Source organism: Psittacula echo (genome assembly GCF_963264785.1).
Source record: "Psittacula echo genome assembly, chromosome: 3".
NCBI lineage: Eukaryota > Metazoa > Chordata > Aves > Psittaciformes > Psittacidae > Psittacula > Psittacula echo.
This window is the reverse complement of record NC_137736.1, coordinates 22,048,269-22,064,280: the sequence shown is the minus strand read 5'-3', so window position 1 is coordinate 22,064,280 and position 16,012 is coordinate 22,048,269. Positions and strand designations below refer to the sequence as shown.

At 48.5% G+C, this 16,012-nt stretch overlaps 1 protein-coding gene across 1 annotated transcript in view; it reads right to left on the bottom strand.

Annotated features, from left to right (window-relative positions):
• Positions 1 to 9,613, bottom strand: part of BOC (BOC cell adhesion associated, oncogene regulated) — a gene marked incomplete at both ends in the record, with an annotated part of 54,236 nt that extends 44,623 nt beyond the window's left edge. The window contains 2 exons of the mRNA XM_080613497.1: positions 8,662 to 8,948; positions 9,424 to 9,613. Coding sequence (XP_080469623.1) covers positions 8,662 to 8,948; positions 9,424 to 9,613 — 477 coding nt within the window. The remainder of the gene's footprint in view (positions 1 to 8,661; positions 8,949 to 9,423) is intronic.
• Between the last annotated feature and the right edge of the window lie 6,399 nt (positions 9,614 to 16,012).

Genomic DNA, 16,012 nt, shown 5'->3' with positions numbered 1-16,012 from the left:
CCTGGGCTACCTGTGCCTTCTGGTGTCAGGTTAGCATTTGGCTATTCAGCCACATGCTCAACATGTCCTGCAGCAATCACGAAGAGCAGCTCTTTGTAACCCTGCTGCTCATTATCTCTCTTCCTGTACCTCCCTACAGTGTAAGGTACGCTGACCATGGAGATGTGAACAGCGGCTCCTCTTGCACCTGGCCACAGTGCAAACCATGGACTTGGCCTTAGAACCATCTGGTAGGGTTTATCCTTGGCTTGTGAACTGAAAGCCAGTGCCTCCAGAACAGGGGCACAGTCCCAGACCCCTCAAGAAAGAAGGCACACAATATTTATGTAATGAGATCCTTTTACTTGAGATTGCACGCTGCAAGCAAAACACCTTTATTACCCTTCTTCTCTGCTCTCCCAGCTATCTTTCAAAGTACAATGCCGCAACTGAAAACTAGCTGACAAGACAGAATTAAAGTGATAACTGGCTCCTTTCCTTCCCCTTCAGCCATGGGCTCTTGCTTTCCACCTGCCACTCCCCGGTGCCCCACAGACCTCCTGCTTACTTGCCTTCTGAGGACAGGCAGGAGCTTCAGCTCTGCAAGGCTGGCTGCCTGCCCCAGCACAAGGCATGCCACTGCTGCACGATGTCACCAACATCTGCAGTGCCAACTGCCCCATTTGGGCAACCACTTACTGGAGCACATGAAGCCACATCACTCGTTATTGGCTGATGTGAGCCAAGAGCTATGGAAGACAAGACTCTGCTATAGACAACTCTCAGCTCTGAGGCACACAACTCCCAGTCAAGCCATAGCAACATTCAATTTTGACCTCTTCTGAAGAGCAGGGCAAGGAGGAGGATGGAGCATGGGATGGGGTGTCAAGCAATACAGGGTCTATTCTAAGCCCCAGTCCTGGCCTGCTGAGTCTCTGCAAGGCACATGAGCCCTTATTCATGCTCAGACTTCTATGTGCTCTTTGGGGCTGTAGGAGCCATCCCCCATTACAAGTTTGCATGGTGTTTAACACAGCCAGGTCCCAGCCTAGGTTAAAATTTGTAGACACATCTGTAATACAAATAATAATTTAGGTTTTGGAATAAGACGATGGGGGAAGATGGCATGACAGGCCTTTCTTCAGCCTTCATCCGGAGAGCCAAGAAACCTCCACTTATCTTCAATGCTGGAGCTGTGCAAAATCTGGGTTATGCTCACATTTTTGTGGCTGCTGAAATCTTTGCTTGTTTGCTTGGTCACTAGTTTGAGGGATTTTTGTAAAGGTGGCCTTTGAAGTGGCTCAGAGGCTAGGGATGTCCAAAGCCATCCCAAGGGAAACAGATTATAGGGTAGAGTGCAGGTCAGGCATCAAGGATAAACACGGCTTGCCAATTTGCTCTGGATGTTATTTCCTTTGTGCTCCTTTTCCCTCCAGCCCAAATCTACAGTCCAGGCAATCATGAGGAAAACTGGACAACTGTACACTTGGCAAGCATGTTCCTAACTTGCTACATGATGTAAATAGTTGAACCCTGCTGCCCCAAAAGACAACAAGCTTCATGATGCAATAAGCAGGATCCCACAGCTTGTACTGCCAAGGCAGTACTTCTCGCAGATCAATGCCTGTCCTATTAGACACAGGCTGGCTTGTCTTGCTGTAGCCATGTACACCACACTGCTCTTCCCTAAAGTAGCTCCCTCAAACTAGCTACTCACCTCCCCGTCAAGAGGGGAGTAGGGTCAGCAAACACATACTCAGGCTGCAGCAGCTTCAGCTCCATACTTTGGTATTAACCTCCCTTTCTCAGTATCTATCATTGAGATAATGGCCTGTGTGGCCACCAAGCATAGTTGACCTTGATCCCAAGACCTTCTCCTTCTCTGCTGGCTGGGCAGGACCTGGAGCTGGGGTGTCAATGTGCTAAACTACTCTTGCAGCATTCACAGCAGCTCAGGCACCCAGAGCAGAAGGGTTCTCAAAAGCAACTAGCTCTCGTGCTACCTTGGGCTCTCTCTCTACAGCATTACAGAAGTGTTCAGGCGCAAGCTGGCATGCAACCAGGAGCTCTGCTGCTCTCCTGCTGGGAAGCAAAGACCTTTTCTCTTCAGGCCAGCCTCAGACACCTCAAGAACAACATCAGCATGATGGAACAGTGATGACTGACACATCCAGAGCAGCTGGTATGCCTCTCTGGAGAGACCTCCACACTGCAGATTCTCATAGCCCTGTCTCACCCTACAAGCCTCCAGCTCCCAAGGCAGCTGACAGCTACAAGCCAGATACCCTGCTTGGCCAGCTAAGGGGTAGGGAAGTCCCCACAGGGACTCAAAAGCTAGTGGATGTCAAGCCCTCCTCCTGCCAGGGTCCCACAGCTCTGCTGTGGTCTAACCGGCCATGATGCAAGGTGCAAGGAGGAGCCAGTGACGGAGTGCTCCTCACTGGATTCAGACTTCATTACAGCTGGATAATTGGACCACCTTGTTCTCCATCTGCCCAGATGGCTCTGTTTTAGCAGATGCACTTCAACTACTTGCAAGGCAAGATGTACCTGATAGCCACTTTTGAGATAAAGTGTCCTCCTCCACTCGAGACTAATTTGGGCAGCTGTTACACTAGTGAGAGTCTCACAAACCCACCAAGCACGACCTTGTACTTAAAAGCAAGGGGAGAGCTGCCTGAGCTCTCAATGCACAAGTCTCATTGACTTTCCACCACATCATTAAAGTTGCTCCAGGTGTTTGTGAAATATCCCACCCAGCATGTTTCTGAAAGCATCACTTGACGCCAGGTCTCAAACCTACTCCTTCAATCTGACACTGCTTGGATTTGTTAAACAAGCAGCTTTCTCCTGGCGGGGGGGAATAAAAATCACATTCCCATCACCATTCAGGGGGCCCAAAGGAATCTCTCAATGACAGGGGTAGGCTCTAAAGAAGCAGGGCCAGATAGTCCTTTTTACCACCCACAGCTGAGTAACACGCAATCAAGCACTACCTTCCTGCCCCATATGGGACTGCAATAAAGCAGAGCAACGAGAATGCTCTCCACGTCAGCTACAGCTCAAGGAGCAATTTGGGACAGAAGGCACTAGATGAAGTAAATTATTATTCACCATCCAGAACACTACTGGCTTCCAAATAATTGTCTATTTGTGTGCGTGCATGCACAAGAATCCTTGCTGCATGGTCTCTGCCAGTGTATTCCCAGCACTGTGACTCTCTAGGGACAAGGTCCATACTTGTATTCAATCTCAGCTTTGGATCTCAAACACTAAGGTTTCAGATTTTGTTTTAAAAAACATTTTCTCTGGCAACTGGGCTGTAAATGGATTTGATGTTTTTGCTCTCGCCTCCTCCCTACCTTTAAAAGCTTGGCACCAAAGAGCTTCTTTGAAGATAACGCCAAATTTGCAATTTAAGGGGAGGAACTTCATAAAGTAGACGTGAAGGGATGGAGAGGAGGGGGCGAAAGCAACCCAGGAGCCACTTTGCCTGTTGAGATGTACACTGTACAGTACAGAGGATTACAATGGCCTCTCTGTACCTTCACTGGCTGGAGCCATAAATTCGGTGCAGTTGCAGTGCTACTACCTACAGGAGACTCCCTAAGGGTCACGCTCAGAGAGGGGCTTCTCTACAGCCTCACACCCAGCCTACCCTCCAAACCAAAGCATCACACAGCCCTTACAGAGCCCACATCCACCCAGCATGCAGGGGTAGATGCCCCCAGAGGCAACTGCAGAGCCTCCCAGTGGGCTGCCAATGCCCTGCTGAAATCCACTGTGGCCTTCATCTAAGAGGTTTTTCAAGGGCCAGCAAACCTATGGTCTCTCCTAATCTCCATCAGACCTATCCTCAACACCACAAGGAGGCAGGGAAGTGCCACTTACATGTTTTGCAGGTGGAGAGTGGAGGCAAAGAACAACTTGCCCCAACTTGGGGGGAAATCTGCAATCTAGAAAACCAAACCCAGCTCTCTTCACTTCCCAGGCTTCTGCCCTAAAGCACTGGCATCACTAAGCGAGGTAACAGCTCTACCTAAAAGTACCAGGATAAGTTACAGTGACGTTATTGGAGGAAGCCATGTTTTGCATATAAATGCTATATTCTAGGCCAGCATATACACATTTGAGGTTTATTTCTCAAATATCACCACAAGCTTTACTAACCACACTAAGCTCAACACACTGATTCACAGGGCTCTGCTAACCCTGTCCTTCTGTTAGTTAAAGAAAAATAAAAAGCAACATTATTTCAGTGTTTGAAAGCTGACAACACAATTCTGACAGGGTTCTTTACACCCTTTTCCTCTTCACTCTAATGATTTAAAGAACAGCAGAAGGTCCTGACGCACAGTCTTTAGACCCGCAAGCTTGTTCAGACTCGCTGACACTGCAATCAGTGAACACATCCTTGCATTTGGCAGAGCCTTAGGACTGTGTCTCTGCATAAGAGTACGACCTGCTGGCTAATCTCTTTGCCAGAGTGGACCTTAGACAGCCAAAATGGCATTGCCACAGGGCTCAGGGTGAAAGACTTACTGCCTGCACCAGGCATAGAAGTTAATGAAAAATGACCGGTTTCCAAAACACCATCTGGCTTTCACAGACTTATATAGAGATGCCACAGCCCAAAACCTCTGTGAACTTGACAACAGTGGGTTTTCATAGGGGCAACATGCTGTGGTGTGGTTTGGACTTTGCCCAGCAAGCCTCCAACACGCTGCATGGACACAAGGTGCAGTCACAATTCTCACATCTTAGGGGAGCTCAAGGATGGGTTTCGGCCACAGGGCAGCAGCCACCGCAGAGCAGTGGAGTAGAAAGCAAGGGTAAAGTTTGGCTCTCACCTCTGTGCTGGCACAGTGCCCATGAGGAGGGCAAAGAAGCTTGAGCACGTCCCACACGCTCCCTGAAGCACAGTTCCCTCCATCAATCCCACCAGAGCCAAAATAAATTGGCACTGCGTCATGCTCAAGAGCTCCTACAACACACAAGAGCAGCCCTGAGAGCCCTCTCAGGCACCCTGTCTGCACTGTGCCAGGTGCTCTGCTAACAACCCCATCAGGCACAGCTGAGCCTCCCATCCCATTTGTCCTTTTGCAGGGAAGAAGAGAGGCCATTTTAATAAAAGGAGCATGCAACATCCTCAGGGCAGGGATCTGTTCATCCCTATTTATGTAGAAAACCCTGCACTGCCTGTGGCACCTTTGGGACTGTCATTGTTTTTCAAAACATTGAGTGTTTTTCCTCCCTGCAACAAGTACCTCTCTAAGCACTTCAGCTGATTTGCTCCCACTGCATCCATGCTCCCCGTGTCTCAGCTTCCCACAGATGCTCATACAGCTGTGTTGCTGGAGCACACACTCCTGTGGAGAGTATTTTAAAAATCTCTTATGTGCAAATACGCATATGAAGCAAATTTTGAAAGCTTCCCATCCTGCAAGCATTCCCTCCAGAAAACCGGCTCCAAGTGCTATATGTTCAGCCAACAAAGCGCCAGGAACAATGTCGTATGATTCGGGGCCAAGAGGAACTAAACCGAACACCAGGAAATAAAAAAAAAAAGTGCTTGTGATACCTTTTGTTGAATAATTGCCCAAAGCACATTTAGAAAACTGGACGATATTCACCCCTGTTCCACCTAAAGACCTGCAATTTATTTAGTCATTATTCACCTTAAATTGTTCTTGTGGCCTAGGAACTGGAATACGTAACAACCTCTTAAACCGAGACTGACCACAGGAGCACCAAAATACACTGCAGCAGGTTTTTCCCTCAGGATGTTTTCAGTCTAACCAGAAACAGGAAGTCTCTGAAGATTTTGCAAGAGAGGTTTTTCCTTGCGGGATATCCCATCCTAACTGGAGACTTTGCACTGCAAAGTTTTTAGCCAGGGAAGCAACAGTTTAAACCAAGAGATTTGCAAGCCTTGGTCCGTAACATGCCAGCAGCACGAACACACCTCTGCAAATTAAAGAAGTCCAAGGAATCATGCCTCATACCTCTGAGGCACTCAGCATTAGGCATTAAAACAAACAAGCCACCTTTATTTACTGCCAAATAAACTTCTGTTAACCTGGAGCTGCACTGGCTACTGCTGTTGTAACCTCTTGCAGGCTGGGTAACTAAACCGAGCCTAACTGAACCTGAGGTATCTGAAAACCCACCCACAGGCCAACCTGCGCTCAAACAACTGACGTGGTCCCCAAAGGGCTCTTCCCTGCCACTGCTCCTCTACTTTGTAAGGCTCACAAGGAGGAGTTTTGGGAGACAGCCTGCTTTCGCCTGGGAAATGGGGCTAAACCCTACCTTTGCACAGGGTTTAGCCCCATTTTCTTCATGGGAAAACCAAGGCACAGGGCTGCAGAGGAAATTGTTTAAGCTCACAAAGGGCCTGCATTGGCTGAGGACACAGCTCAAACACCTCCCCATCCAACCATGTCTCCACCTGAAGAGTGTCTTTTCTGCCTGCTCCTTGCTCGGCAGGAAACTTCAGCTGGCTCCCAAAGGGCCAACTCTGTCAGACCTGGTCAGGTGGAAGGAGCTATACCAGCATCCTGAAAGCACTGCAGGGGCTGCCAGTTTGGTACTGAAGGTTCGGAGGGATCTGTGCTGTTAGTTTTGAGAACAGAGCAGGATTTCAAGGAGTGAGGGAATCAGGCACCTGTCCTTCAATGGAGCAAAACTCCAAGCTGGGATCTCACACCCACAGGACTGGACAGACCTCTGCAAACACCAGGTAATGGCCTTCACTTTGCAATCTTTAAGAACATCTCACTCTGTGCTTCTGTATCATGTCAGGACAAGGTACAGAAAAGCTGTATTTTCCAGACTGTAGGGTTACAAAGCACCCATAAGACATGCCAGTCTGTAGCACATGAATTCACCTGTAATGCTTCTTTGCACCAAGCAGAGAAATGTGTGGATTCAACTGCTTGTTCTGGAATATCTCTCAAAGAAAGATTCTGTAGGTGTTTCTGCGTGTATGAGATAGGAAGAAAACAGAACTCGCTTTTCAAATCTGTACAGGACCCTTGTGCACGTTTCCGATGAACCTGCCTCATTTTCCTCAATAGGAACGACATCAGCAGGGAGAACTGCACTGTATCTGACTTCAACCCTCACAGCAAACACCTTCTGGGACCTTGTCTCCATTGCACATACAGGATGAGTCCCTCTAATTGTATCTGAAGGGGCGGGTTAAGAAAAGTACATGGAACAAAACTCCATTTATTTCTTGTCAGAGAATATCATGCGCCCAGCAGGGAGCTCACAGCTCTCCCTAATTGTGCTATTTACTTCAGAAGATCCCAAGATGACTCCTATTAGCATGGGCAGTTATTTCACCTTCATTTCTTTAGGTCACTTCAATAAACAGAGCAAATCTTCACTGCAAACCCAGTGTTTCTGCTGAAACCGTTCCCTGAGCCATAAACCTCAATATTTAGCCCGCTGAATAAAAGTATCTGCATGTATGTATATATCCATAAATATGCAAGAACCCTCCTCTAAAAGTATGCACACTGAGACAGTCAGTTTCAAAAGAAAAGAAAACTAAGATAAAACCCAACTTACAAAACACCCACACTCTTCTGATATTTTCCACAGCAGTTTTCTAGCCCATGGGAAAAGAAACTTTTAATGGCAGATTGCAAGTGAACGTGTCAAAAGGACACCACGGTACCTATGTAGAAAGTAAGAGAACTGGGCACCAAGAAAACCAATCAATTTCAGACATGCTGGGAATTACATGCGGGTGCAGAGTGTGTGTGTGTGAATTCCTGTTATCCCACTTGCATAACGCTGCAGGGAGGTCAAGAGAGTTTCTTTAAAACAAACAAGGACAAAACCCTCTCTTTAATAGACCTGAACTGCCTATAGCACAATGCCAGTGAAATAACACTTGGGGTATCAGAATTAGTCAGGGAAGCGCCGAAAGATACAACACTTGTATTAAATACCTTTTGCCAACCAGGGGTATTGGTTCAAGTCTACTATTATTTTTCAAAGTATCAATATCTTTAGAACACTTTAAAAGGTCTCATTCAGACACTGCTGCAAATTCAGCATCCCACTTCCTCCACAACACATTTTCTATTTACAGTCACTATGCAGAGGACCTGCCAAAGTCGCATTCAAACAGCGAGGCAGGCATGCACAAATCCTACAGCATCCCACCACCGAGCAGAACATTACTTCCCCCGACCCAAATCGCTCCTCATCGTGGCAGGGTTAAAAACTTTACGGCTGCATAAGAAGACGACAAGATTTCTACTCGCAGATTACCCACTCCCGCTTTTCTTTGAGGCAGCAGCAGGGCACAAACCCAAATGCCTTTGCATCTCCAAGAGCTGGATCTTGTCTGCAAATTCCCATCAGCTTTTGACAAGAGCTGGAGCAACGGAGGATGAATCTGGGGCTTATTTTGCACAACTTTTCTCTCTCCCCGTCCACTGCGCTCCATCCCTCCTCAACTAGCTGGCAATGAGGATGGGGTCACATCCTGGACCAAGCTTTCAGGCAAGTTTCAGGCAACCGCGGACTGTATGTACGCACTGGGCCCTCCATTAACGCCGACCGAGAAGGAAAAGCTGGAGGAAACAACCGAGCCCCCCCACATCTCACCTGCCTGAGCCAAAACAAGCCCCATGCTGGTGGGGACCAGCGTGTCTTCCCTACTCCCTTGTCAGTCTCCCGCGTCCCGGCGCAGACCCGCTTCCCCGCATCCCCACACCAACTTCCCAAACTCTTGACACAAAGATTGGCCACTGCCGCCGCCGGCTGAAGAAGGGGAGAAAGCCCTGCGCCCCGCCGCCCGCCACAGCCATCCTCCGAGCCCCGGGCCCCCTTCGGTTCACTCACCGCGGTCTCCAACGGAGCAGGCGGGGGATAACACAAAGATGCCCCAAACGAAGGGAAGCAACAAAGAGGCTTAACTCCAGGAGCTGGGAACTTCCAGGCCGGATCTGCGGGGAATTCAGCACACACACACACAGAGAAAAAAAATAATAAAAGAGAGGAAAAGAGAGGGGGAAAGCCTGGTTTTGGGGTAGGGGAAAGGGGGGGACGTTGGTTTGGGGTGGTGGTTGTGCTTGTTCTGCGGGTTGCCGCTGGGGATGGGGGGCCGCGCTGAGCTCAGGCGCGGCGGGAGGAGGAGGAGGAGGGAAGAGGCGCCGGGATGCGGGAAGCCAGACCCTCCATACGGGAGACGGCTTTTGGATGACTGAACTCCCAAACAATTCCCTGCTCCGGCTACTCTTGCCCCAGAGCCTCCCTCCTCCCCTCCCCCTGAGGAGGAGGGAAGAAGAGGAGGAGCCAGAGGAGGGAGAAAGCGCAAAATAAAACCCCTTCCCCAAAAGCCTGGCAGCGGCAGAGCCGTATTCTCTGTCCGCCCCCTGCGCACCCCCGAGCACTGGCCGGCATCATTTGGCGGGTGCGTACCCCCGGAGGAGGCGGCCGGGGCGTCTCCCCGCCGCCCGCCATGCTTCCCCGGCAGGCGGAAGCGGGAAAGTTGGGACGGAAAGTTTGGCCTGGGCGCCCGGAGGTGGCTCTGCCGCTGTAGGGAACCGGGGCCGGGGGACGTGCCCCCCCACACACCCCGGGCCCGGCGGTGGCAGCCGCCAGCCTTCATGGCTGAAGTGGTCACCCCAGCCACGAGCAGCGGCTCACGGAACCCCCCGAGTCTCCTGTACCGGCGGCCATCTCTGCCTCATCCTGGCTGTGAAACCGGGCAGTGGTGGGGCCTCGGGCAGCCGTTAGTTGTAATGAAATGGGTTGCTGATAAACATCACACTGTGGCAGACCTCCTGGGAGATCTTCCCGGGAAGGACCAAGCCCGGGAAGTTGTGTAGAAATCGCTCTCGCCACCTGTGAAGCTTCCCAGGGAGCGACGCGTTTTCTGTGCACCCGTCCCTGCAGCGCCAGGCACCTGCTGGAAGGATGCAGGAGCAACCATAAAGAGTCATTGGATAGTCTGAGCTGGAAGGGACTTCCAAAGTCATCTACTCCAACCCCCTGCAATGAGCAGCATCTCCAACTAGATCAGGTTGCCCAGAACCACATCCAGCCTGGCCTTGAATGTCTCCAGGGGTGGTGCACCCACCACCTCTCTGGGCAGCCTGTGCCAGTATTTCACCACACTCACTGTAAAGAGTTTTTTCTTCACATCCAGTTGGAATCTCCTCTCTTTTAGTTTAAAACCGTTACTCTCATCCTGTTGAACAGGCCCTGCTAAAAGGTCTCTCCCCATCTTTCCTATAGGCCCCTTTCAATAACTGAAAGGCCGCAACAAGGTCTCTCCGGAGCTTTCTCTTCTCCAGGCTGAACAATCCCAGCTCTCTCAGCTGTTCTCACAGGAGAGGTGCTCCATCCCTCTGATAATTTCTGTGGCCTTTCTCTGGACTCCAACAGGTCCACGTCTTTCCTGTGCTGGGGACTCCAGCGCTGAACGCAGTACTGCAGGTGAGGTCTCACGAGAGCAGAGTAGAGGGGCAGGATCACCTCCTTCGACCTGCTGGTCACGCTCCTTTTGATGCAGCCCAGGATACGGTTGGCCTTCAGGGCTGCAAGTGCACACTGCCAGCTCATATCCAATCTCTCATCCACCAGTGCCCCCGGGTCCTTCTCCTCATATGTGAGCTGCTGGGTGGGATTAGGCACATCCTGTGATCACATGCTTCAGCTTCCCCAGTTGTGTGGCTGAAGTTCAACCATCTGGATCAGGACATCAAGACACCTGAAGCAAAAGTGAAGGCAGGGAAGGAGTGAAGGAGGAAGAGAAATGACCATGTAAAAGGCAGAACTTTGCATGCATCCAGGTTAAATAAGATGCGTGCATCCAAATAGTTCTTTCAAATCGCAGTTTCCCCCTAAGCACAGGGGCTAATTTTTTGCTAAATGGTGACAGTCCCTTTCCATGGAGGTCAGTCTATGTGTGACTTCAGCTAGTTGCAAAGAAGATGACTGACTCCTTTTCCTAAACCATGAGGTGTGCAGCTTCTCTGGAGGTGACATGGAGAAAACCGAGACAAGAAGGCAAAGATCTTTTCCTCCAGCCATCCCTCCTGGCAGGTTCTTGCTTTCAGGGAATGCGTCTCAGGTGCAAATTTTCACTAAAAGAAATGACACCACCCTCTGGGATTAAACCAAACCAGCTCCTGCTCACTGCTTCCTACCACATCAAAGGATGAATATATGCCCCAAAACATGAATTTACCCAGGGGTGCAGGATATACTCCATCTTTCAAAGCCTTTCAATAAAGGGCTTTGTTTCTTTGGAACAAACCTGTGTCACTGAAAGACTGGGATAGGTTTCTCACATCTATGCCGTGCAAAGTATAGCTTGTGAATATGATCTGTAGTTTTTAAATCTGAAGTCCTTCAGTCAGAGAAGGTGAAAGAGTTAAAGTTTATCCTCATGTCATCATCAGTTTCCAGCGTTATTGCTGCTTAGTGGCAATGTAGGAGGGGCCTGTGTTCTTGAATTACCCACTTCTCACACATAAGGATGATTTGAAGGATTTGGTCTTTTTATATTTGGAGTTGGGTTTCCTACTTCCTTGGTTTATGACAAGGATACTGAAAATGTCAAAACCTGTCTTTCCACAGGGTTATTTGAGTTCCAGGGGAATAGGTATTGATGGCTCTTCAACTTGCGTTTGAATGGGTAGGCTTATCAGGTTGAACACAAACTTCCTTCCTCCACAATGTTAACTTTGCTGTCTAATTATCTTTTAAATAACTGCTTCCCAGATTACAAGCTTTTCCTTATGCTGCTCGGTAACCCAGTCCTCAGGTGCTAAATCCATATGTAGACACCTCACTAAGTGGCCTGATTTTTAGAAGTGCTAAGACCTCTAGCACCTGCCTTGCCTGAAAAACAGTGGTTTCCTAATTTAGAGCAGTCGTAAACTGTCCTAAATTAAAGCAGGAATTGAATTAGCCCTGGCTAGTTTGGGGCTTACAGAGGTGGGAAGAAAGTGGTGAGGGAGCAGAATTGGAGCTACCTTGTGCAAAGATGTGCCCTGGGGCTTGTTTAACACTAGGGGAGAAAAAAAATAAGACTGCAGCCCTGCAGGATTACATTCCCTGTTTACCCCTGGGGGTAGGGGAAACACAGGGCACTTCTCTTCCCACCTGCTCCCATTGTTAATGCTGGAAGAAATGCCTTGAGACAAAGCAGGATGTTTGATGCAGCCTTGGCATCCCCTTGGCATCCCCAGACAAGACAGTGGCTGTCCTGCCAAAGGCGGTTGCCTTAATACTGTACTGGGGATGGTGGCTCTAGGCTGGCGCTCATTTATTTCAAACTACCCACCAGAATGACTTCCGGGCACCACTGGCCTGGCTGAAGCTAGGAGTAGTGTGAAAGCCAAATCCCCCCTTCTTTAGCCCCACTCCCTCAGCCATAAGGAAGAGTTTACCATGGACATTGACCAGGCGCAGCCTGTGGCTGCGGGGAGGACCTGTTCCCCTCAGGATGTGCCAGAGCCCCCTGATCCTCAGCTACCAGCTTGCCCGGATCGGCCCCATCCATTTCTGATCCCAGGCGAAATTCCCACTGCTGCTGTCGTCAAATGCAAAGGCTCCTCGTTGGGGCCACAAAAACTCCAGCTGTTTGATATTGTGCGGAGCAAGGCAGGGGGCACGGAGGGACTCCGCATGAAAGGGCGAGCTCAAAGGAAACCGGACCCTGGCATGTCGGCATGATACTCAGTGGGTAACAGGCTCAGTTAAATTTGCTCATTCAGCCAGCTAAGAGGGAGAGTTTTCTCATCTGTCCTGCTATGTTTAATTCATCCACACATGCCTCCCAATTACTGCAGGAGTAATAAACAGAAAGGCATGTTGGGGGCAGGGGGAGAGCTGGCTAAGCCCCAGCCACCAAACCTAAGCACCCCAAAAAAGTGTGAGCAGCACACTCTGGTATCTGTCATCTTGGGGGGAGCCCATCAGCACCCTGGTTCCAAATCCTTCTGAATTTTAGCTCAGATTCAGGCCTGTTTTCTGCTGTTTTATTTATTTTTCCTCCAGAAATGTACTCTGCAGGTGGTGTGCATGCAGAGTTATGCTACCAAGTGTCCACGCCTGCTGCCTGAGTTAGGCAAAACTCCCCACAAAAATCCATGTGGCATCCCTGCCTCCATGGAAGCTCCTGCGCTCACCCACAGGTTTTTCTAGCTCTGACTCTTTGCAAAAGTGGAAAATTGATGGAGGAAATTGAGCTATGGAGCCAAAGACAAGGTGGAGAAAATGCTCATTCATAGAGTGAGCTCAAAGCTGTCTGACCATATTGTGGGAGATTGATGGTGGGTGAAAGCAAGGATGAGGAGGTGATGACTGTCTCAGCCCCAGCAGCGGACTGGATTGAGGGCAGCAGCCATGGGCCAAAGGGACGAGAAATTCATCCTGTGTGTAGTGGGGAGGAGAGGGGAAAGACTCACATTGGGAAGTGACATCAGTGGGAAGCTCTTGGTTCAAAGGGGTTTCAACATGAGTTTTACTTTGTTTACCCTCTTGTAAAGCTATTTGTTACTTCGATAATCCATAGGAAATGGGATCATTTCTCTCTCGGCATGTCAAATTAAATAAACAAATAAAACCTTCTTTGGCTGTTGAGAAGCTTAGAAAGGAAAGTGTATTTGTACAGGGATTCAGGAACTAAGCATCTTTCAGGAGCAGAAGATTAGGAAAGAAATCAGAGAAACAAAGGGGGAAGTGATTCAGTCATCAAAACTCAAGAGAACCAAATTAAAGAGTAGGGGGTTGGATGGGAGGACAAGAGATAGGGCCTGCCTATATTGGGAAATCTGTGCTGGTGTAAACTAAACCAGCTCGATGTCAGTTTAGTTTTACCACTAGGGTCCAAGTCAGGGACATAGCCTGAGTTGTGACGAGCTCACCCTGATGTCAGAAATACCATTTGTGCACTGAGGTTTATTTTATTTCAGAATATATACATTACCCCTCACACGCAAACACGAATGTGCACGAGGGTAATGCATGTATTCTGAAATGAAATAGATCTCAGTGAACCAGTGCTAGCTCTGCCTTCCGTGGGAGAGGGGTTGGCAACAGGATTACTGGTACAGTAAAAACAATATAAAAGAAACGTATCCCCACAAAGGTTATCATTCTCCTTCTGCACAGTGATAGGTATATTTGTATAAAATATTTTACATATGGTACAGCTGTGCCTATGCTCTGTAGTATGTATCTGCAGGAGATGTTGTAAAGAGCTACCATTCTGTTTGTAGTTGGTTCATTGATAGGAAATATTTAGACAGTCAGTAGGCTCCTATGTGTATGAGATGACCCAGCTCAGGTCCATTTGCTTCCTTGTCTTAAAATGTTCAGGGATTGGGAGTCAGAGAGATCCTCTTGTGTATGGGGAGTGTTTTACAGTGTCACTCAATGTTTTGGGTGGAGGACAGGTTCTTTAAGAAAATGTTTTGTTAACTGGAAATTATCAAATGCAGTGGGTAAAACCTTTTGATTGATTAAGGAGCTCAGGGAAATGCCCTAAATAAATAACTTCTCCGCCCACTTTCCCCCAGGATCCTGCTTTCCTTTGTTAGAACTTAGACAACAACTCTTCTACAGTATAAAACTTCTCATGCAGTGAAAGCCAAGGCAACCACATTTGCGATCATGACCACACACCTCACTGCCTGTGCTGGACGATGGAAGTTCTGAGACTGAATATAAGAGCAGCATGAACCTGCTGTGTGCAAGAAGAGGTAGTACATGCCCTCAATGGCTCATGACCAAAACTCCATCTCAGGGTAATGGTGAGAAATGCTCCCTTGATGGACAGGACATAAAAACAAGATCATGCTTGTCATCTTTTGCTATGACAGTGTTGCTATGTGCTTTTGATAGGTCTTGTGTTTTATCGCAGAGAAGGTGACATTTCAGCAGCAGGCAGGTCCTCGAGCGAGAAATTATTTGGAAACCTTAGGATGCGTGTGCAGTGGATAGACAGGATAGGATGTTACGAAGTAGTTCACCCTTCCAAGTGGAGATGGGAACTTAGGCAGTAGGTGCTGAAAATAAGGTGTTCTGGGTAAAATGCAATAGATAGAATTAATAATTTCAAATGAACATTGTGAATGTCAAGTGGGAGGAGATATATATGTGCATATGTGCAATATAGATGTGTTAGCATATGCATTCACATTATGCGTATACGCATGTCTGCGACATCCCCATCTCCTAGAAAAACACGGTTTCTTTTGGTGTGTGCACACCTTCAGCTAGGAATCATGATAGGGAGTATGAGATGTTTGTGCAGTATCAGGTCAGGTGACTTTTACCAATCCTTTTCCCCTGATACCCATTTGAAGCTTGCAGATTGGTTGGGAAAAAAGCATTTTTTTTCTTCTCATGTTAGATGAACCCCTTATTTTCTCTGTGGAGACTATGCATGGAAACCTGGTGCTACAATTGTCAATGGGTGTCTTATTCCCATCAGTACAGAAGTGGCTGGGTTTAGGATTTCACACTTTTTGCTGATTCCCTTAATCTGAAGTAAGTTATTGAGGGTTTACAGACATCAACAGTCAAGGTATGGAGGCATCTTAAAGGTGTTCTAGGTTAATGCTGAAGTCTGAAAAGATCCCTTTAGCTGAGGTACTGTCCCTGAGTAATTACACCTATGTGAAATAACTACCTGTCATGTCTATCAGCAAGGGAGCTTACATTTTAAGGCATGCAGATCTCCCTTTACATCACGTTCACTCTTTGTTGCAGTCCATTTATTCACCTATTACTTACCTATAATCTCTCCTCCTTCACCACTTTCCCACACACCTGTTGCCTTTCCTTCTTTCTTTTTCATTGCTTGTGGCTCGTTCTTCTCTGTCCCCATAAACAGCCCTCAAACAGGTCCCTAGTTTCAGCAAGTGAAAAGGAAAAGCTTGGGGATCCCCAGTCTCCCGGGCCCCCGCTGGCCCTGCATCTGTCCCCGTGCCCCCCCCTCTACCCGCCGCCCACATCCTGAGCATGAAAGCCGTCTGGATTAATCCAGCAC